Genomic DNA, 24,038 nt, shown 5'->3' with positions numbered 1-24,038 from the left:
TGCTGATGTCCTTGGGGTCGAACGGGGGCATTTTGCCCTAGTTCAACTTGGAGGTGAAGAAAAGTAAGGTAAAAATAAAAGTGAGAAAATCTCCCAGTCCTTAGGTTTGGAGTAATCCAGTAATGATGTCGATAATGTAAATATAATTATAAAAACTGTGACTTTAAAAATAATTCACAGGCAAAAGTTATCAGTTATCAGTAAGGACGAGAGCAAGCAGGACAAGCTGTTCCTTCTTCAGCTGCCAGGCTCTCTCTCCTCACTATGTGAAAAGTTAAGCTGGTTTTGCAGCTCAAGGATGTGATGCAATGATGACATATGGTCTGCTGAACCACCCGACGGAGGGATTTAAAAGCCTGAACAAGAATAGACAGATTCTTTACAGAGTAGAAAATCAATGATAATGCAGAGCAGCTTTGCATTTACATAGTTAAAATACTGGTTTGACACAGAGTTAATTTCTCACATTTTGAAAATTATATGAAGACATTTGTCACATATTTAATATGTAAAGCTCCACGTCAATACAAATGTAAATTCTAAGCTTAGGCTAAGATTTTTTCTTTGTCACCAAAATAACAAATATTTTAAGCAATGTTTGCAATGATTGCCAGACATTACCTTTTTTATTCCATTGTTTTTATGACGAGATTTGGAATTAGATATTTCTGGAAAATTTTCAACCACAAAATGTAAATTTTCCTCATCAATTTTTAAACTTTTCATAATATATGGAACTTCTAAACAAGAGAACTAGGAGTAAAATTTTAAAAAGAGTTTCTATGGGATGTCCATGCAGGAAGTGTGTACACACAATGCTTTTTTATTTAAGGAGCATTGATGCTTAAATATTGAACAGTGTAAAGAAATATCACCTGATGTTGCTGCTTAAAGCGTTGGTTGGAGGCTGGCTGCTGCCAATGTGAACATCATAACTGCAAGTAATGGAGGCTTAATGTCTAACCTGCGTCATAAGCCGCCTGTGTGTTTGAGAGAGCTGTGCAGAAACCAATGTCTGCAAACCTCAATGAACTGAAGCAAAGTTCTTGAAGCAAAAGGCCAAAATTCCTCCACAACCATGTGAGAGATTGATAAAGCCCTACAGAAAACCACTGAAGGATGTTCTGTAAGCAGCTGGATCATGGGGTGGACTTCAGGTTAAGTTTTGTTTTATAAATAATGACATGGTGGAATCTGCTGTGTTTTTGTTCACTTCAGGTTAAATTTGAATAATTTTAGAACTGAGAAAAACAGCAGAACATTTTTATATTATCCTAACACATAAAACCCTAGAATTGAAAAGGTTGGATTTCCTTTTCTTCCCCATGACTGTACCCTCTACGGCACTTGAAGATACTCAGTCTGCCAAAGTCAGTGATAGTCCACTTCTATTCATCTATTATTAAATCCATTTCCACCACTTCCATCCTTCTGGTATATTGCTGCCACTGCTAAAGAAAAAAGGAGACTGCAGTGGACCAGATCTGCTGAGAAGGTGATTGGCAGCAATCTGGCCTCCCTCCAGAAACTGTACACCTCCAGGACCTTGAGGGGGCCCAGAAAGACTGCTACTGACACCTCCCACCCTGAATATAAAACATTTTGAACTAGTCCCTCTAACTGAAGGCCATTACCCATCAGAACCAATACCTCTTGTCACACAAAACAGTTTCTTCCCATTAGCTGTTGGACTATTAAACACTCACTAGGTTTGTGTGCCCTATATCACGAGTCAGCTTGTCAGTAGTCGTGTTCAAAATTTACCTGTTATTTTTGATCCACTCCACAGTGCACCATCAGTGTCTTATCAGGGAGTCTTATTTTTCTTCAACATCCATCACCTCAGATTCAGGTGTGTATTCCAGAGTATTTTGCATTTATTTATACAACACCTGATTGAATACTTTGCACATAATTATGAGTACACTGCATTTAGGTAGTGTTTGAAATGAAAAAAAACACTGCACTGTTCCCTATTCCCTATAAAGTAACCACGATGTAGTGAGTGAACAATTGGAACACAGTCATAGGACACCCTCTTTTTTCACCATGTAAACTCGCAAAACATCTGTAATCATTCTGTCAATTATTCTATTTATACTTTTGCATATTTGCATATCTTTTGTAAGTGGATGTTATATTTTCAAAAGAAAATTGCTAACTTCTTGTGAACAAACTGCTCCAGCTGTCTCAGGTTTGAAGGGTTCCTTCTCCAGATGTTTCAGCTCCTTCCACAGATGTTCAACAGGATTTAGATCAGGGCTCAGAGGCCACTTCAGAATGGTCCAGTGTTTGGTTCTGAGCCAGTTTTGGGTGTTTTAGCTGTGCTCATTGTCTTGTTGAGGAACCAAGCCTGAAACCTTGCAACTCAGGCCAAACCTTCTGCCTATGGGCAGCACATTTTGTTCCAGAAAGCCTTAATGGTCTTGGGATTAAATTGGACCCTCACAGATTTAAGACCCCCTAAGTCAGATGCAGCAAAGCAACCCAAGAACAGAACCGAGCCTCTTCCATGTTCCACTGTAGGTAGGGAACATGGTTCTTTTTTTTGGATGTTTGGACCTACGATGCCTCAAACAGTGATTGATGGTGAGATTTGACACTAATGAACCTTGACCTTGGGGTTCATTTCTAATCTCTTTGGAAGTTGTTCTGGACTTTTTGGTTACCATTAAGGTTGGGTAATATGTAAAATTTTTTCAACTGATATTTGTCAATGATATTTGTGACGACAGGCGATATATTTGTGCTGGTGACATCTGGATTTTCTTTGTCATCTCAAATGGCAGAAAATATCTATGCATACCGGCCACAAGTACACCTTTGGAACGCGTCTTTAGCACCACTGGTAATAGGCCTGTCGCGATAAACGATAAATCAATTAATCGCACGATAAATTAAAATAAGGTTGGTAATTTTCATTTATCAGCATTATCGTTTCTTCGTGTCTCTGTCTCTTTCTACCGAAGACACTGGATGACAAAAGGCTCAGCTCCGGTGCTCTTCACTGACTCCTCCCTTTCTCTTAGTGTAAGGGGAGCGGGAACTATGGCGTCAGGTAGCCAGCCAAGGCGCCTTGGCTTGTAGCTCTGCAGCATTGGCCCCCGCTAGGAGTTAGCAAGCTAAAAATACGCTGTACGCTATATCAAACGCTGTTTGATATTGAGGGAAAAAACGAAATGGAATTGGTTTCAAGGTTGAATGTAACAGCAGCGGTGTGGGAGCACTTCGGATTCAAACCAAATGACCGAGGCGAACCGTTGAACCTTTGCGAGCTGGTATGTCACCATGTGCTTTGTTTGTTTGCACTTTTTGTTTATAAAACTCGCAGTTTCGTCTGTCTTCTCTATATAAAACTAATGATTATTACTTTTTGACGGGCAGTTTAGTTTACAGACTTAATAATCTGTACTGTTTTGGTTGAATGTAGGTTTTATTTCCATTTTTTTTTTTTTTTTTTTAGTTTTTATTCAAGTACATTCTTTGTTAACGGAGGCTGAGAGTCCATTTTATTTTTGTTTTCCGTTGTTCTGTTTATTTTGTGTTCCAGTTCAAGTGTTAAATGTTCTTTTGAAAGTAAAGTTTATTAATCTTTGAGAGGACGTCCTTGCACTAGTATGTTATTATCATTACATTAGTTTAAAATGGCCTCCAAATGATATTATTGTTTATCGCAATAATTTCAAGGACAATTACTCTTCCAGCAAAATTTGTTATCGTGACAGGCCTAGCTGGTAATGTTGTTAACAACCTGTGCATCCTGCTGAAACCCGATAAAGTAACCATGCTTGTTTTCTTGTCAAAGAATTTATAAGCTCTTTCTGGAAGGAATAGTTACCCTTTATCTTATTGTTCTGATTCTTAGACATTGTAGTTTTAGGAAATATTCAGTCATTTATTTATTTTGTATGCGCCAAATCGCTTAGAAGAAGACTAAAAACAGCGAAAAAGATTTTTTTATGGAAGCGCACGTTCTCTGCTGGAGGAGTTCATTTTTATTGTTTAGTTTTTGTTTAATTTTATATTTGTCGTTTCACACTTAGCAGAGTTTGTAAGACAGAAACACTAGAACTGTACAGTTATACTGGTTTAAAAAAAGCCAGTCTCTGTTTCCCTTCCCACCACTGTGGTTATTGTTCAAATAAATGTTTTCTGAACATTTGCTACTCTTTCTTTCTATTATAAGTTTGAGTGAATAAATCAGTGCTGCACTTGGTGGCACATAGGGGAAAGTAGAGTGGGGGGTGTGTAGGCAAAAAAAAAAAAAAAAAGTTGATCTTAAAAAAACGACCATCAAATGGCTCAGCCTATCATCGATGGTTGATAAATTCGTCCAATCGCCCAAACTTAGGTACCATTCATATTATACGTTTTTTCTATTTATCATCAGTTGTCCTTTTGTGGACACGTCCAAGGAGGTTGTCTCCAGTCCTGTGGACCTTAACCTTCTGAATAAACAGAGCAGCTGTAGTCATAGGAACATCCAGCTCCTTTGAGATTGTCTTATAGTCTTTACCTTTAACATGATGTCCATCATTGTCTTTCTAAGCTTCTGAGACAACTCTGTCCTCAGCTTTTTGTAGTCCATGTTCAGTGCGGTACACACATTGATACCAAACAGTAATGTGACTATCTTTCACCCTTTAAATGGGTGGACTGACTGATTACAGTACTGAAGATACCTGTTAAATTAAATATAGAATACATCTTAGTTCAACATGTCCTTATGGTCAATCTGTTCTAGGGGTACCACCTTTTTTTGTTAAAATTCAAAAGAAATGACTGATTTTTATTCAATGGTTTTTAGTAAATTTGCTGATTTTATTACCATTGTCTGTTTCAAGTTATTTCAGTCACCTTTGTGGGTTTTTCTTTCTTTGACAAAATGGTACAAACAAATTAGTCTGTGTCTGTATACGCTTTACACGGCATAGAAAAAGGCAGTCTGATTTATTCTTAAAAACCATATAAGAAGAGGCATCAAAAAGTGTCAGTAAACATCAGATATTCTTACTTTTCTTAGTGGGTAAAGCAACATGTGCAGGTTCTTCAAACTTCAGGGTTTGAACCAGGGCCTCTGGAGAGATCTTAGTGCCAGCAAAGATGGTGGAGGGGAGGGCGCTCGGAACCAGAACCTGGGAGGGAATAAATACACAAATTATCAACTTTTAATCATGTACATGTTACAACTTACCTGTATTACACTCTTATAAGTAACTTGTTATATTAAAGCAGTGGTTCCCAAAGTGTGGGGCGCGCCCCCTGGGGGGGGCAGTGCCATTGTAGGGGTGCGCGAGAAGCGGTATGGATGAAATAAATAAAAAAAAAAAAAAACAGTGCCTGACTAAGCATAATGGACAGGTTTTTGACTGGGACAGGTTTTTAACCCCATTTTGCACAGAGGCTTTTTTCAAATGTTTTGATGATAGCAAAATTGAATATTGTTACAAATAAAAAAAAATAAATATGTTTGAAATAACACTGACAGCAAATAATACTTTTCTACTGTATAGAACAAAAAAAAAAACAGTTACACAAAAGTGTTTCACTGTAAAGATGGTTTGTAGTTTGTTTTGTTCCAACCTGAAGTGTGAAATAAACTTCAGTGGAGTTTGAAAACAAAATATGGTGTATGGGTGTCTCAGCTCAAACATTCTGTCTAGGCCAATTAATTGGGCAATCTCTAATTTTGATATCTTTATCTGTTTTTACCAATCAGACTTTCTGTTATATGACTTTTTTTTCCCACAGAATGTTCAACTAACAGTTGATGATGAACTTCTAACTCACCTAAAAACAGAGATGGATTTCATAAAAGATAACTTTCCCACGGACTAGAGGGGAAAAAGAAGTTCTCCAGCAAAGTTTGTTTTTCACTCATTTTTGCGATAGAATAAAATACCCTGCAAACCAATGTATTTAAAGATAAATATTAAAATATTTTCAATAAAAATGTTTCTATTTTGTGGGCAGCTCCATACAAACTGACCCATGGACCAGTACCGGTCCTTGGCCCGGACATTGGGGACCTCTGATTCAAAATTTTCATATATTTAGAAAATGAACTCTTCTCAGTCTCAAAACTTTTTTTGGTACACACAAATTATACATCAAAATGTGGAGTTCTTTGTTTTCTTTCACCCAGTTTGTCCCTCACTGCTGTAGGACTTGTGGTTTTCAATCAAATCCCCAAAGAATATGGAGATTCCTAAACTTTCATAGACTTCATTTACATATTAGCTCAAAATATTCTATTAAAAACGTTATACTAAATAATTATTAATAATTATTAATTATATATTCTATTTAAAACACTAGAATCATAAACACTCAGGAGTGACCTTCAGTCTTCTGCCGCTCACAGTTCAAACATTTTTAAGATCTGACTTATAGTTTCCTCACAGCAGCTGTTTGTTTGCATCTCTAGAGGGTGGCAGGAAGTGGCAGCTGCCACTGTAAAAAAAATACACTGCTCCAAAAAAATAAAGGGAACACTTATCAACACAATATACCTCCAAGTAAATCAAACTTCAGTGAAAGCAAACTATCCACTTTGGAAGCAACACTGATTGGCAATCAGTTTCACATGCTGTTGTGCAAATGGAATAGACCACAGGTGGAAATTATTGGCAATTATCAAGACACACTCAATAAAGGAGTGGTTCTGCAGGTGGGGACCACAGACCACTTCTCAGTACCTATGCTTTCTGGCTGATGTTTTGGTCACTTTTGAATGTTGGTGGCGCTTTCACACTTGTGGTAGCATTAGACGGACTCTACAACCCACACAAGTGGCTCAGGCAGTGCAGCTCATCCAGGATGGCACATCAATGCAAGCTGTGGCAAGAAGGTTTGCTGTGTCTGTCAGCGTAGTGTCCAGAGGCTGGAGGCGCTACCAGGAGACAGGCCAGTGCACCAGGAGACGTTACACCAGGAGCAGGACTGCTACCTTCGCCTTTGTGCAAGGAGGAACAGGAGGAGCACTGCCAGGGCCCTGTAAAATGACCTCTAGCAGGCTACAAATGTGCATGTGTCTGCACAAACGATTAGAAACTGACTCCATGAGGATGGTATGAGGGCCCGACGTCCACAGATAGGGGTTGTGCTCACAGCTCAACACTGTGCAGGACGCTTGGCATTTGCCAGAGAACAACAGGATTGGCAAATTTGCCACTGGCACACAGTGCTCTTCACAGATGAAAGCATGTTCACACTGAGCATATGTGACAGACGTGACAGAGACTGGAGACGCCGTGGAGAGCGATCACCGGTTTGGCAATGGGTCAGTAATGGTGTGGGGTGGCATTTCTTTGGAGGGCCGCACGGCCCTCCATTTGCTCGACAGAGGTATCATGACTGTCATTAGGTACCGAGTTGAGATCCTCAGACCTGTTGTGAGACCATATCAGGGTTTCCCCCAGCGTAATATTAGCCTGGCGGGCCGCCAGGCTTTGGTGACCCGGCCGCCAGGCTAAGCTCCACTTGTTTATTATAAATACGTCCATTTTTTATACACGTTTTTTTTCCACCCGCTCCCCAAAACCGCTACCTTATCTACTTCACCACGCGAGGGTGCGCGCGCCAACAGTGACGCAATCACGCTGTCCCCGCGACTGCGAGAAGGTCCCGCGCGGGGTCAAGTCGTGCATCTTTAGTAATTTGGTGTGGACTCCGCACGCCGCGCTCCATTTATTTTCACTGGTTTCATAGCATACTGCCCGTCTTTTTGGAGAATACTGCATCAACGTAAGCGCCAAGTATAAATGCCCCCACCGTGCACTCAGGTCCGCGCACTGTTTGCGGATCCCTGCGCGACTCTAATGACCCCTGAGGCCTGGACAGCTTCAGCTACCTGGAGTTAGCAGGTTGTAGGAGCCACAGTAATAAACATCGAACGAGCGGGTTTGACCAAAAATGGTTAGTTGAGCAGAAATTTAGCAGGTGGCTTTGCAAGACTGAATACGGTAATCATGTTTTGTGCTTAGTGAAAATATTATCCTTGTTTAACAGTAAAATTATGCTATTATATTCCGCATTAGATATGCACAGTACAGCATCTGTCTGTTTTTCAGAGTTCTCTGTTGTTATTCATTGGCCTGGAAGTGAGATGTGTATTGGTGCTTTGTTTGCACTTTTTCATTTATGTTAATTTAATTTATTTGTAACTGTGACTTAAATTAGGATTCAAATTAGGTGCAATCAATTAGTATTTATATTAATTGTATTTTTGTTTAAAAAAGTATTTCAAAAGTGCCTTTTTGTAAAACTGTAGTTGTGTAAATATTTGGCACAAATATCTTACAATATCAAATAATAAATAGCCATATTTTCAACTTTCTGTCAACTTTAATTATTTTTTTTTACTAAATCACGGTCAGCCGGTGGTCGGCCGGCGAACGGCCACCTACCACCGGGCCTAGCCTCTTTTCTGGGGGAAACCCTGTACATGATCTCCAGATGACTGGGCTACAACAGCAACAGCGATTACAGAGACAGGTAGGAAGGTACTTGGTGTGTCAGAAAGAAACTTGATGGTGGAATAGTGAAGTACAGGAAGTTATCCAGAGGAAGAGGTTAGCCAGGAAGAAATGGGACATTGAGAGGACTGAAGAGAGTAGACAGGAATATAGAGAGATGCAACATGGGGCAAAGAGGGAGGTAGTAAAGGCAAAACAGAAGGTGTATGATGAGTTGTACAAGAGGCTGGACACTAAGGAGGGAAAGGACTGGTAACGACTGGCAAACAGAGGGATCAGGCTTCTTAAAGATAAAAACTGTAATGTTCTAACAAGAGAGGAGAGGGTGATGAAAAGATGGAAAGAGTACTTTGAGGAGCTGATGAATCAAGAGAATGAAAGGGAAAGAAGAGTAGAGGTCATAGAAACTGTGGAACAGGAAGTGGAAAAGGTGGGTAAGGGTGAAGTCTGGAAATCTTTGAAGAGGATGAAGAAGAGGAAGGCAGCTGGACCTGATGACATACCAGTGGAGGTATGGAAATGTCTAGGAGAGATGGCAGTGAGGTTTTTGACTCGATTATTCATTTTTACAGATAAGTACAAAGATGGTCAAAAAGAGCCTTGTTGTGTTTTTGTGGATTTAGAAAAAGCATACCACAGGGTGCTGAGGGAGGAGCTGAGGACATCTGGAGTGGCAGAGAAGTATGTTAGACTGGTACAGAACATGTATGAGGACAGCAGGACAGTGGTGAGGTGTGCTGTAGGAGTGACAGATAACATCAATGTGGAGGTGGGAGTGAACCAAGGATCGGCTTTGAGCCCCTTCTTGTTTGCTCTGGTGATGGACAGACTAACAGATGACGTCAGGCAGGAATCCTCATTGACTATGATGTTTGCAGATGACATTATGATCTGTGGTAAGAACAGGGAACAGGTGGAAGAGAACCTGGAGAGGTAAAGGTATGCACTTGAAAGATGAGTAATGAAAGTCAGCAAGACAGAGTACTTGTGTGAATGAGAGGGAGGCAGGAGGAACAGTGAGGCTACAAGGAGCAGAGGTCATAAAGGTGCAGGACTTCAAGTACTGACTGTCCAGGAAATCAAGAAGTGTCGTAAAGAGGTGAAAAAGAGAGTCCAGGAAGGATAGAGTGGCCCGAGAAAGGTTTCAGGACTGAGTTGTGATAAAAGGGTGACAACAAAGGTGAAAGGAAAGGTTTGCAAGACAGTGGTGAGAGCAGCTATGTTGTATGGTTTGGAGACAGTGGGACTGACAAAAAGACAGGAGACAGAAATGGAAGTGGCAGAGCTAAAGATGTTGAGGTTCTCCTTGGCAGTGACAAGGATGGAGAGGATTAGGAATTAGGTCATCAGAGGTACAGCACAGGTTGAACAACTGGGTGATAAAGTTGAGAGGCCAGATTGAGATGGTTTGGACATGTGCAGGGACAGTGGGTATATTGGTAGAAAGATGTCAGAGATGCAGATGCCAGGAAAAAGACAAAGAGGAGATGCAGTTAGAAAGGACATGGACATAGTTGGAATGAGGACAGAGGACGCAGTAGACAGTTAGATGGAGAAGGATGACTCGCTGTGGTGACCCCTGAAAAAGGAACAGCTGAAAGAAAAAAAAAGACAATTTTGGTGAAAGATTTTTTTTCTTGCTTTAAATCAAAAATAATTTGTTGTAACAATTTTTTTTAAGGATTATGTTAGCAAAGTTAACTTTTCCTGTGACAATAAACTGTGGCCCCCTGCTGGAACCTCACACACTGCCACCCTAAGAAAAAACAAAAACAAACTCTAGATCCGCCACTGTTTATTTGAGGCTTACTTTTTAGACAGTGTCTGTCTGCATTTCATTAACTTGGCGGTCAGGGAGTGACAAACACGGCTGTATCGTTATCATGGTGACCATAATGAGCCACTGGTACGAGCTTTAACATTTCTCTTGGCTCTCTTCACACTTCCTCTATAGTTCAGACGTCAAAATGTGGGCATATTTTCTTGGCTTTGGTTATTTCAAAGTTATAATAGCGTGCAGTAGCTGCATTGGCACCATTCAAAATGACAACATTTTCTGAAACCAACCTGTTTCCCCCCCTCCGCATCGTGGGTCAGGATGTTTTGTTCAGGTGTTGTTTTCCTCCGCAGCTCCGGAGCAGGAGGCTTCAGCAAAGTGTGAGGCAGCCCAGCTGTGGAGGGCTGGATCAAGCTTTCAGGCCGGTCGACCTTCACAGCTTCTTGATGAAGCTTCTGGCGGACGTGTTTTATCTTTCCCACCATGTTTCTATCTCAAAGTAAAATCTGAATCAACCTCAACGTGTTTCTAAGCAGGGCCGACAGCGTGGGAGACTCGCGTCAAGCCCGTTACACTACCGGAAATGAGTGTTTCGCGTTTATCCTGCAGCCTCTCTGCTTGTCTTCTGTCTAACAGAATTTCTTCTCTTTCCTGGCTGACTTTTTCGTGTTTCTCTAGTTTAGTGATATAACCTATTTTGATAAATTCAACTGAACTGAATGGATATGTCTAAACCAGACAGCCACAGCATTTATCAGAACTTAAGCTAAAAATTGGGACTAAGTTCATAATTTTCTTTTTTTTTCCTCTACGGTCTGTTTCGCTAAAATGTATGTGAGAGGCAGTAATAATTTTTTGAATCTTTTACGTACGTAATTGTTTTGTTTTGAAGAGAAAACCCGGAACTTTTAATAACCTTGACGAGACTTCACGAAGCTGGTGTCACGGTTAAATACGCCGTTAGAAAATGACTAAATAAACGTTCCGCATGCCGTGGAATACCTCCATTCCGTTTTTCATTTTAATTATTTATTTTAGATTTATCTTATAAGCGCAAAAAGCTAAAATAGTTGCGTTCAGAAAGCAAGAAGATAAGGTGTTTATATATATTAAAAAATAAACTTAAATATAAAAAAACAAAGGACCCAAAGTGTACTGACTATTTGTCCATAAAAACCAAAACTAAAGTGAAAAAACTATAATTCAGATAATGACTTGGTGCACATTGGTCTGTGGTGTTACGCAGTACAAAAGGTCCAAAAAGTCAAAAAAATTGCAGTTCCATTTTGGATTTATTCCAAGTTTTGCAGGCAAACAAAACAATACATATTTCCCAGCGTCTCGTCTGCCTCTCCTGCTCTCCTTGCTGGTTCACCTGATTGTTTCACCTGCTCATTCCTGACTGATTGTTTCACCTGCTCATGACTGATTGACTGATTGACTGATTGACTCACTGACTGATTGACTGATTGACTGACTGACTGACTGGTAAAAAACAATATGACCCCTAATGTGCCTAAAGTATTTATGTGAAATACCCATATCCCAAACAAAATAAATGTATAAACTAAACACATGAATAAACTACAAATTTATTCTAAACAACTAAGATTAAACAAAAATCAGAAATTCACCAGAAAATAAACAAATCATTAAACTAAATTTAAAGAATTAACAAAAATAAAGAAATAGCTCCTACACAAAGAGTGCAAAGCCCTCCACTGTTTTTGTCATTAGTTTTTACTTGATCTTGCCGACAGACAGACAAACAAATCAAAGGACACAACAGAAAATAAAACCTCCTTGGTGGAGGAAACAAAAGGGTCACATGTAGCAGAGACAAGTTTTTAACAAAGGGGTTACCTGTGACTTCGACTTTTAACCGGATCACCACCAAAATTAATTCACTTGTTCCTTGTAGCATGTTTGACGTTTTCCTGAAAATTTCATGAAAATTCGTTCATAACTTTTGGAGTCATCTTGCAGACAGACAGACAGACAGACAACCTAACCTCCTTGGGAGAGGTAAAAAAAACAACAACAAAAAACTACCATTTAATAATATTAATTTATTTCACAAAAATAGTAAAAAATTACCCTTTTTTAATATTTAAGACTAATTGTAATATTTTAGTTTTTCATAATTTTCATAGCCTATGCTAAGCAGAGAGCTATGGATTTATGAAACACATTTTTTATAAAATGCATATGAATTACAATACATTGAACTGATTGAAAATCTTTTATTTGCCTTTGAATATGATAAATGCATAAAAGTTATGTCCATTAAAAAACAAATTGGTCAAACTGCTCATTGTGCTATAAACATAAATAATTGTGTACAAAAACAGTAATATGAAAACACATACTGAAACAGGTAATATGTACACACATTACTGAAATACTTGAAAGAGTACACTAAAATTGTGACTTCTATCTGTCAGTTATTAAAGAGGGCAAAATCTAGGAAAATGAACTTCAGTCATTTTAATAGCTTAGTGTGGATAAAGTTTGTAGCAAAATTCTTTTACCCTGAATGCTTATAATGTAAGAACAGTTCACTGTTATACATATGGGATCTGCATTTTGTCAGTCTATATTTAAATTAGTATTGTATAAGTTCAGATGCTTGAACTAATTTAAACACTTTTTACAAGCTAAACTATCAGTTACACTGATTCCTCATCATTCAGCAGCAGAAATGTACACTTCCTCGTTAAATCTAAAACAAACAAAAAAAGTTACATTTTACTCTGAAACCTTTACTGACTTCTGTATTATTTTTACTTGAAAGCAAATTAATTTTTTGAACTCAGAGTTCTTGCCTCTATCAAAATGTCTGGTATAGAAATAAAAATGTGTAATTTCTTTGAATGCTACTGAAAATCACTTAAGCTCTTCTTTCATGGAAACATAAAGAAAAAGTTATTACGCCAACCTGCAACTTGCAGCAACAACAATGTTGAAAATGACTTACTTTTGTTCTGCCATTTGCAATTCATTTAAAAAATCTTACGTTTGCAGTATATGATCTGATAGCACTCAGAATATGTGTTGTAAATAACTGTCAGCTAAAACCATACCCGACTTTAGCTCAATATATATAAAACTGAATGAACAATGTTTTTTATTCTTTCGCTTGTTTTTTTTTCCTCATTTCCCCCTTCATGACTGAACCTGTTGGTAAGGCGTCATTCAGTTATGTATGGTAGTTGTGGGAAAATTCCCCTAAACCTTTGTGCTTGTTAAAAAAAAACACATAGTTGGTTGTACATTATATCTGGAGGACAACCAAATCAGTCATATCTTGTCTACCAGATGAGTAACACCCAATTCAAGATAATGCTGTTTTGAAACAAACATTTGCAACAAGCTACAAATGTTAGCATGTTAGTAGGTGAAATCTATACATCCTACTGCAGATTCATTAAGGAGGCTAATAACCAGCTAACTAATTACCTAACATCAGCTTGTCAGGCTCTCAACATTAATTTACAAAGATTAAAACAGTAGAGAAGAAGTAATATTCTTCACAATTACTTAAAAATTATTAATAATCTGACCTGGTGCTGTAATTTAGTTTGCCACTTGTGTCTATCTTGTGGAGCAGACAAGATAGACAACAGCTGTTTCCTTCTTATTTTTCTTAGAGGGAAACACAACAGGGATGTGACGATTTACCAACTCGTACCGATTCATGAATGTGTACCTGCATGATGCAACCACATCAGTAGAGCAATGTTTTGGGATCAAATCATCGCATTGGTTTATTAAGTCTTTGTACTGATAACAAGCAATTTTTTTTTGTACATGCATCCATGATAGAAAAAATATTATAAATGCTTAGAAAGTGTCTTTCATGTATAAAAGATGATCCCCTTACTTAATTTTTTGTTTTCAGCAGACAGTTTTTCTGGTTACAGTTCCTGCTGTTTAGCAGTATTGTTTTTACAATAGAAACACATACTATTCAGGAGGAAATCTGCAGCAGCATCAGTATATAAACAGCAACAAACACTGAAAGTTTGCTTTACCCTGATTCATGATGGAGATCAACTAATATTACAGAAAAAAAAGTTAACTTCTGTTTTATTATTTATTATGTAGAAAATGAAATTTGCTGCGGATTGTAGTTTTTAAACAAGACATGTTTGTGAGTGGTTGTACAAAAGATTTTGTCTCAGTAACAATAACGTATCATTCTTTTGTTTTGCTGAATTGCATTGCATTGAATCTCAATGTGTTGAATCAAACTAATACTGAATTGTGTCATATTATAATTAAAGGCTGAACTGTATCGTAATTAGGGGCTGAATCCTATCATTTCTTGCTGCCCATGTATTTTTTATGAATCCAATCACTGGAAATGTATCAGAAAATGTGTATCGTATTGGTCACAGACCGATACCAATACACAGATGCACAACCGTAGTACACAATATAACAGTCAGCCAAACATAAAATGGTTCTTTACAGTTATCATACTGTCAGAATTTCATACCACCCAATGTCTAGGTATGAGTGTATGTAAGAATAGTTATTTGTCTGTGCAACCATGAGATGCACTGGTAACTGGTCTAGGGTGTACCCTGCCTCTTGCCAGTTGATTATTGGAGATAGGCACCAGCTCCCCGTGACACTGAATGGGATTAAGTGGGTCTAGAAAATGAAGAGATGAACACAAAAACAAGGTGTCTTGCTCTCATGGAAAAAATGATATTTTTTCTTAGTTAGAGAATTTGAAAAAACATCAACAACTTTTTATTTATCACAATATGCAGCAAAGTACAAAAATCTGTGACTATTTGTTTCCAAGTGTGAAAATTATCATAAGAGTCTTCTTTATTTATTGACTACCAAACACATTTAAGAAAATTTGTGCTTGAAATCTTTTTCTTGTGTTAGAAATCAGATGTAATTCTGACTAATCAAACGTGATCAGAATTATCCAAGTTCCATTCCGACTTAAGTTTTCAAAGGAAATAGTCTCTGTGAATTGCAGACAGTTTCAAAGTCATGCTGCTGGTTACATAAATTACTAACAAACTATATACTGGAAAATATGTGGTGGCACATTCTCCCCTAAAACACAATGTTTCAGAAGAAAAATACTGTATCGTGTACCAGAACAGAGTGGTTATATTGATGGGAAGTCATATAAACTAGACACACTACATTGAACAAGACGAAGAATGCAGATAAAGTGTAGTTCTGCTCTTTAGAATTTCTAAACATTTGGCGCAGTGGTTATTTATATCAAATAAGTATAATTTTAAATTCTGTTTCATGAACTAGTGATCATTACTATATAGGATGTGTACTGATGTTCTTTCAATTATGTACAAAGTTTATTCCAGGTCTGTGATCCTAACATGAACAAACAAGGATGAAGGAGAAATACTGGTCCCATCTTTAGATAAAAGGTGGATGTGACGATAACCTGAAAAGACAAAACCAGACCAAAGGCTTTACGGAACAGGAAAGTTGTTTCACTTAATTGCTCATAAGAGACATAAAATCCTAAAAAGTATATATTTTGTAATCTATTTGTCCAAAATAAGCATTCAATCACACCATCATCTTTTGTCTGCTAAAAGTATAACCCATTAATACTTTTTTACCTTTGTTTTTTGGCAATATTATACTCACTGATAAAAAAATGTTAAGCTCCCAGATGAAGTAGTGAAAATGAAGTTGGCCAGTCACCAATGGGTGCCCTTAGGTACCCATTGGTTCCAACATTGAGGATAGTGCTCTATTATGAGTCTACAAGGCGTTGTCTGTGTTTAGTGACCTATGTTTGTTGTTTTGACTGACTGTTAGATGCTCCAGCAACTATATCTGATAACAATGTTGCTCAATTGTGCTTACGCTTCCTGGTGTCTGTTCTAGATCTTCCAGCTCCTTACAAATCATTTACACACCCATTGCTGGTCTGCATGTGAACCAAAATATGTCCAAACCAGACCATTCCTTTTAAGTGCTTTCTTGTCAGTGAATTTGAGCCTTTTTATTATTAAGATGTTATATGGATATATGGAGTGAAAAAGCTATTATTTGAGCCAACCACATCTCAACCATACCTTGTTGCATACAGCTGAGAGGGAGCGTGTACTGCCCCACAAAGTCATTCTTTGATGTCTTGTCATAATCTTCCACTACAAAGCGCACAATAGCAATTTCAGGGGTGTGGATGGTGAAGCGCAGCGTGTCATACCAGACAGGGTTAAAGCCTGTAAATAACAAAATCCTTGATTTTGCATGGAATAAAGCTTTAGCTTACATATCAACTCTTTACAGTGCCAGTGTTTTTTCTATTCTGGGTTACCTTAGAAACATGGTTGTACAGTATAACAAGTCAAACATATTATTATGTATTATGTACTATGTAGGCTACTTCTTAAATTAAAACAGGAATATTTTACTGCATTACTGCCAACAGTTTTGTTTAGAACTTGAATTTTGCTGAGCTCAGGATTTAAAGTAAGGCCTTTCTTATTACCATTGTTGTCAATGTATCTGGTCTCCTGCTTAGCCTGGTCCATTGGAACTCCATGGATCTCCACTCTGACCAGAGGATCCACAATTGAATCCTTTTTGATGTTAACTTTGGGCAGCTGCTGGCCACTGATCACCTGCAGTAAACACACAATCAATCAGTTATATCTATAATGATAATTCATGACAAAATACAAAATACTTCTTTTTCTCTTTGTGGTTTCTACCTGGACAGTGAGGACAACAGGCTGGTATTTGTCTTGCTGTTGTGGCATGTCAGGGTCAAACCTTTTCACTGTGTCTCTCATAAAGCTGGGCTTCAGGACGTATCCACATCTGCCATTCTGGCTGAACAATCCATCATTCAAATCCATCCCCTCACCAGCTGTCTGGAAATTTAATGCAACTGATTGGAAGAATAAAAATGAGATATTTTGGTTATTTGAAAGTTTGTTTGTTTTTTATCAAATCTGTTGTATACACTATACCAGCTTCACCAAGGATCCTACAAAAACTAGAACAGACTAAAGAAATCATGTGTTTCTTGCTTATCCGGTTGCAAATTTGATAATGGTTTATTTTTAAGTCTTCCAGTAGACTTCTAATATGTTGTCACTGGAATAAGAAATGGAATCTGCATCTTTCCATCTTTGCTGGTTTTTATAAGTCACCATGTAAGACGGCTTGTTTAAGAGTTGATATATGAAGAACGATTTAGAGATTCTAAATAGAAAACCCACCAAATTATGGACGTCAAAGGACATTTTTGTTATGGCTATTTTAGGTGAGCCAGTCATTGTCCTTAATTAACCCAGAAGAAGATGTTGAAAATTGGACTTTGTTTAGCTCCTCTAACATGTACAATTTCAGCCTGAAAAATTATGTTGAAAATGATGGGCTCTGTTAAAACTTTCTGATTTATTCAAATTTAGCTAAAAAAAAGAAATGCTGAAAGTTCTGCTTTGTTTAGCTCATCTAATGTGGTCCAAATTTTGCTCTAAAATGACAGGTGTTGTTTGGCTTGTCTGATTTGTCTAAATTTAGTCTAAACAAAAGCATTAACCCATTAAAGGGACAACCCCTGCCTAGTGGCAGACCAGGGTGGTGGTTCCCATTTTTAAAAAGTGGGACCAGGGAGTGTGTTCCAGCTATCCACAGATTACACTTCTCAGCCTTACCGTGAAAGTTTACTACCTGGTGTTGGAAGGGAGGCTCAGACTGATTGTCGAACCTCAGATCCAGGAGGAGCAGTGTGGCTTTTGTTCCAGTCGTGGAACAGTGGACCAGGTCTTTACCCTTGCTGAGTTGCTAAGGGGCACATGGAAGTTTGACTCTCCAGTCTACATGTGTTTTGTAGACCTGGAGAAGCTTATGACTGTGTTCACTGAGGCATTCTGTAGGGTGTGCTGCAAAAGTATGGGTTATCAGGCTTGCTTTAAGAGGACTATCCGGTCCCTGTATAACCAAAGCAAGAGCTGTGTCCGCATTCTTGGCTCAAAGTTGAGTCTTGCTCACAAGTGATGGTAGGATGGAGTAGGAGATGAATCAATAGATCAGGGCTTCATCTGCTTTGATGAGGGTGTTTCTTCAGTCAGTCATGATAAAGAAAGATTTTAGTTTAAAGGCAAATCTCTGGATTTACTGGTCCATCTACATTCCAACCATCAGCTAAGATCATGAGGTATGGATCATGACCAAAAGAACGAGATTATGGATACAAGTTGTTGAAACTTGTATCCAACCTATCTTTAAGTTCAGCCTTAAAAATAGGTTGAGGAGCTCCCTCATCTAGGGGGAGCTCAGACTAGAGCTGTTGCTCCTTCGCATCAAAAGGAGTCAGTTGAGGTGGTTAGCAACCCGACCACGGATAAGCAGTAAAAGATGGATGGATAGATGAATGGATGGATGATATATATATATATATATATATATATATATATATATATATATATATATACTAATTGTCTAATTATAGTGTATGACATTACAGTATATTATTAGTGTAATAATTATTATATTATATCCCATACTATGGTATGCTTTAAATACTATGCTAATACTATGATATACTTAAGTATTCCATAAAATACTATGCTACAATATATGCTATACTATGGTATGCTGTAATATACTATGCTATAATATTTGCTATACTTCGGAATGCTATAATATATTATGCAAACAACTCTATGGTATTCTATACATACTACGCTATGCTATGTTGTGCTATGCTATACATACAGTATATGATCCAGTCATACACCAAAAGGATTTTTATGTAGCATCAGATCAGACCTCATGCAGATATTGTCACAAAATTCATATGCAATGACAAGAAAGCAAGGCTGAATGCAACAAAGAGCACAGACAAATGGAATAGTTAGATATACAGTACATAGAGTAGAGAGAGAAACAGGTATGATCTACTTTGTATTTGTTGAGGCCAGTAAGTGTTATTATGTTTTCTGTGGACAATATGAAGTAAGGTCTAGTTAAAATATTTCAAAGTCTAAGCCCAATCTTTTGTGGGTTTTGGGCAAAACGTGGCTCAACTTTCTTTATAAGAGCAAAATTTGGATCACCCCAGGTGAGATAAATAAACCCCAACTTGAAATGTTCTTTAGAATATGTTTTGGCAAACGAGAATAATCAAAGCCCAATTTTCAATGCCTTCTTGGTCTAAATATTGGAAATGATAGTTTGATCTGAATTAGCCATTAACAAAACAATCTTTGAACATCTGGTGTTTGGTGAGTTAGATTTCACATGCCATGGCTGATCACCACACACATGCCACTTGACTGACTATGACTCGGTGTAGCAAAAGAAAGTAATAATAGTTAGAAAACTGCACACAACAGTATTTATTTATTTTTCTGACTTGTTAAGGTGCATCAAAACAGAAACTATGCTGAAATCATATTGTTGGTACACTAAAACAATACCTAAATTTGCCACAAGAGGGGGCATAGTATTCAGGAGTACAATAACACTATAAGGAGACAACTATTGTATCAATATTGTATTGTATCAACCTCACATATTTCCTCTTAGATAAAAGTTTTTATGCAAGTTAAAAAATAGACTTTAAAATACTCCCATTAATTTATAGATCGCTGAACGGCTTTGTGCCGTAGTACACTAAGATTTGTTATCATTATCATTATATCAACCGTTCTGTTAGTTGTTTAAATGCTTCCTCTTAGAGGAAAGTCTATTTATGTTTAAATGGTCTTTTAGGTTATACATCACTGACCGACTTACAGGTTGTTAGTTTACTTAAATTACCTGTTATAGTTATACCAATCATACTATTAGCTAAAACTACTCTTGTTTTGTTCAAATGCTTCCTCTTAGAGGAAAGTTTATTCATGTTTATATCAACATTTATGTTATAGTTATACCAATCTTACTATTAGCTAAAATTACCTGATTGATGTTTTTATTTCTGTATTTCTGTACTTGATTTTGTCTGTACCTGATTGTTGTTTCTGTGTTGTATAGCACTTTGGATCGCCTTGCTGCTGAAAAGTGCTATATAAATGAATTTTACTTCACTTCACTTCACACTATTGTAGAAGAAATCATGCAGCTGAGTTACAAACAAGCTGACACTTTCTGCATCTAAAGTTGAGATGTAAGACAAACTTATCTTTGCAAGTTAATTTTGCTAGAGAGATGGTCCTTGTTTGGTTTAAAAGATGGTATTTGTTGATATTTTTACTATGTAATATATTCTATATGTCAGCTAATACTGTTTTAGCTAGAAATAGGCATGAAAGAAACACATTACTTTTGAATAGAGTAAAATAGAATACTAACAACAGTAACACTAAAGCACATTATCTAGTTAAAATTGTCTGAGAAAGTCAGCTCAAAATTGAATCACATTATTCGGTTGCAGTCACCAATTTGGCATCCAGCGTTCCACATTTCCTGAGGATTAAAATTTGAAGAGTCAGTTCGGAAACCAGTGGGATAAACCCGAGTCAGCTGCTGTGAGTTATGATGCACAAACTCTGCTCCTGAAATGAAGAAGGCATATTGGAAGTAAGGCTTGGGAACAGAATGCATAAGAAAGACAAAACAAAAAAATAAACATGTGGTGCAGTTATAGGCAACATCCCATTCTATTTTAAATAAAGAGTCTGTTTAGCAAGAGTCAGAGAATCACAAGGTCCATGATTACCTGCACTTTTAGATGCCAGAAACTTTATTTGTTGCTACTTCGTGTAATTCCTTTTAAAAGTACATTTTTTTATCAAATGGTTAATGGTTGTCTTGTGCTCAGCAATAGGCTACATAAATTGTCAGAGGAACAAAACAAACCTGCTTTTCCATGGTTTCCTGTAGAACAATCCAGAACAGAGATTTGAATAGATTGTAGCTGCCAGCAGTCCCTCCAGGATTTTGCGGGCATTTTTTGTGATTGTTGCAGGCTAAAATGCCTGATTTCGCGGGGCATTTTCCTAAAAGTTGCGATGAAAAGTTGCAATTTTTTTTTACTAAAATCAATAAAAACCCATAACTTTAAATATATAAACCAAAAATACTTTGTAAGATAATTACCAACAAACATTGACATTATCAAAAGGTGCTTTATTTGAGAACTTTGATAGCTTATAAACTGACATTCATGACCATTTCTGGGTTGTCCCTCGTCTGCAGCTCTCGTCACATGTTTTGCAGACACAAAGTGTTTGTCGATGCGTTTATATTCACTGCATTCACTATATTACACTGCAGGATGTGCAAAACAGCTTCCCCCCACTCTCGGGCAGCTGGATAGGAAACTGGTTTGCGACCGCAGTGAAGTTAGTGGCGTGTAGCTCACAGCTGACCCAAAACAGGAATGCTAATGTCGGTCAGCCGTTCTTTGCCGGCCCCTTCTCTCACGCACAGTAGTTCACTTAGGGACGGCTGGCCGACATTAGCGTTCCTGTTTCGGGTCAGCTGTGAGCTACACGCCGCTAACTCCGCAGAGCGTGAATATCCAATATCTAACTTAAAACTAACTTCACTGCGGTGTTTTGCGCGGTGTTTTGCTGAAATCTTTGTGGGCAAATGTGAAGCATTAGCGCACATTTTCGCTTTGGTCGCTGCTCCTGCATGCTTCTGGCATTCTGATGTTAACAGGATGTGACGTCATGTGTCTTCTTCGTGAGTTATTTGGGGTTATTTTGTATTCCAGACTACACAAACCCACAAAGAAGACACTAGACCACAGAAACGGTGGTGAGTCACTTTAGAAACAATAAATATTGGGTTAATGTTGCTGGAAAGTTGCTGTGTTTTGGACAAAGTTGTGATTTTGCAGGGTTTGCTTGATTTTGTGTTAATAGTTGCGCCTGTGAGCAACCTTTGGCAATCCCATATTTCCACAGTCTGGGGCAGAACTCTCACCGTTGAGAGTGAGGTTAATAAGAGACAACCTCCAAAATTTGGGAGTGAAGAAGATTGAATGGTCTGCCTGCACATAGCCGACTCTGCTGCTCAATCCACAAATATATTTTCCTAACAAATGTGGCACTTTTTAAGTGGAAATAAACAGGCTTTCCACTGGTATAAGATTTATTGCCAAGAACCATTGATGCAACTAAGTTTAGATAGTTTTTATTGTCTCTCACCTTTTATCGTGTTTAATGCTTAATCAGAGTGTTAACTCTGAATGTTTGAATGTTATTTCCACAACTCATTAGCTAGTCATTTTGGCCAAAGTTTACTGGTATTATTACATTCATAATTCATTTATAAATTGTTAATGTTTTATATGTAATTAACATCTATTTTGCACAAAGATATGCTGTCCTATTCCACTCAACTGGAATTAGGCTTTCCAACTAGTAACTCATTATGAAGTGTGGAAACTTTTTCCAGATTTTTGCTGCATTGTTCTATTATTAAACCAATACTATAGTGTAGCTAAAATGTGGAATGTTTTATTTGCTCAACCTTTATATCTGAATGTAGACACGAGGCAATTTCCTTCACTTTAAACACTGTTTCCTAAGTGAAAATCTTCCTCTTATAGAGCCAACAGATTCAAACAGACTTGTGACAGGCATAGGGTGGTGATTAAAGTAAGAAGAGTGATAGAATCTCTAAGGACAGACAAAAAGAATTTACTGTAAAAGTGTAATTACTGTAAAAACAGCAGACATCACTTTCTGGAAAACAAAACTGCAGTTTAGACCTCTGTTGTGTGTCATTTTTCCAGAAACAATATAGAAAAAGATGTTTGGTTTGTTCTGAGCAGAACTTTTCTGAGAAATTTTGAACTTTAAAAAGAATCACACAAGGGGATGAACTGGCAATAAAGACAGTTTTTACCAGTTGACGATATAAGTCAACATGGATCATGTGATTCTCTGACGCCTGAAAGATGGCTCTGTAGGAAACTTCTACTTGTTACAGACGGATGATGTAGCTCCACTCACCGGCCTCTCGCAAGTGCTTGCGGGCTTTGGATTCTGTGAAAGAGGCAACTTCATAAAACTTGGAGTGGTTGCGTGAGTGTTTGAAGCTCCTGAAGCGGACACTTCTGCAGTAAACAACACAGTCTGACAACTCCTTTGACAAACGCTGTTTTGACTTCTGTAAACACAGAAAAAAGGATAACAAAAGATCAACAACAATGTCTAAATAAAAATAAAAACACTATTCTAATCAATAAAATTTTTAATAGACAGACAATAAAAAAACAGAGGTATACATCCACTCATCTGTCACAGCTGCTGCTGAGCTGTGACTCCGCACACCTGATCATCATCACCCTGATCTCCAGCTGCTGCCATATAAGGATGGTTCTTCCCCCTGCACGGCGTCAGATTGTTGTGAAACCCTCAGCGGTAACACCTTCAGACCTGCTATAGAACCTTGACCTAACCGTCTGGTAACTAACCTGTCTGTCTCTTCCTTCTGCCCAGTAGCCTATCCTGACCCTCTCCACTGGATTTGGACCTCCTGGCTCTGACCTCCTGTCCCTGAGATCTGGACTCTGTCCTGACCGGATTTGGACCCGCTGGCTCAGACCCTGGCCTGTCTGTGTAGAATAAGTTTATTTCCTAATAAACGCCTGTTTGTATTCACTGTTCAGTGCCTGCCCTTGTCATCATCATGGGCATGAATGTCAAATTGATCCAGTGTGGAAGGATTATACAACATAAAAAGATTAAAATGACTCTTTATAAATGTTGCCCATTGACTCTATTTACCATATATCGTCCATCAAAAGATAAAATGTGTGTGATAATGTTTTATAGCAGGGCTATTCAACTAGCGGCCCG

General features: G+C 37.9%; 3 protein-coding genes across 3 annotated transcripts in view; 1 reads left to right on the top strand and 2 right to left on the bottom strand.

Annotated features, from left to right (window-relative positions):
* fam207a (family with sequence similarity 207 member A) overlaps positions 1 to 11,161 on the bottom strand; it is a 24,887-nt gene extending 13,726 nt beyond the window's left edge. Inside the window, exons 1-2 of the mRNA XM_017430022.3 lie at positions 10,545 to 11,161; positions 5,015 to 5,135 (exon numbers count right to left, since the gene is read on the bottom strand). Of these exons, the coding sequence (XP_017285511.1) occupies positions 5,015 to 5,135; positions 10,545 to 10,739 (316 nt within the window). The 5' untranslated portion in view covers positions 10,740 to 11,161. The remainder of the gene's footprint in view (positions 1 to 5,014; positions 5,136 to 10,544) is intronic.
* Positions 1 to 24,038, top strand: part of LOC108244131 (NLR family CARD domain-containing protein 3) — a 1,204,881-nt gene that overhangs the window by 1,100,936 nt on the left and 79,907 nt on the right. The window lies entirely within an intron of this gene.
* Positions 12,496 to 24,038, bottom strand: part of plcd4a (phospholipase C, delta 4a) — a 39,884-nt gene continuing 28,341 nt past the window's right edge. Inside the window, exons 11-16 of the mRNA XM_017430023.3 lie at positions 23,190 to 23,346; positions 20,661 to 20,777; positions 16,980 to 17,158; positions 16,757 to 16,889; positions 16,338 to 16,487; positions 12,496 to 15,694 (exon numbers count right to left, since the gene is read on the bottom strand). Coding sequence (XP_017285512.1) covers positions 15,603 to 15,694; positions 16,338 to 16,487; positions 16,757 to 16,889; positions 16,980 to 17,158; positions 20,661 to 20,777; positions 23,190 to 23,346 — 828 coding nt within the window. The 3' untranslated portion in view covers positions 12,496 to 15,602. The remainder of the gene's footprint in view (positions 15,695 to 16,337; positions 16,488 to 16,756; positions 16,890 to 16,979; positions 17,159 to 20,660; positions 20,778 to 23,189; positions 23,347 to 24,038) is intronic.

This window comes from Kryptolebias marmoratus, linkage group LG23 (genome assembly GCF_001649575.2).
Source record: "Kryptolebias marmoratus isolate JLee-2015 linkage group LG23, ASM164957v2, whole genome shotgun sequence".
Taxonomy (NCBI): Eukaryota; Metazoa; Chordata; class Actinopteri; order Cyprinodontiformes; family Rivulidae; genus Kryptolebias; species Kryptolebias marmoratus.
Note: the sequence above shows the minus strand (reverse complement) of the source record. Positions and strands in the feature narration are given on the sequence as shown.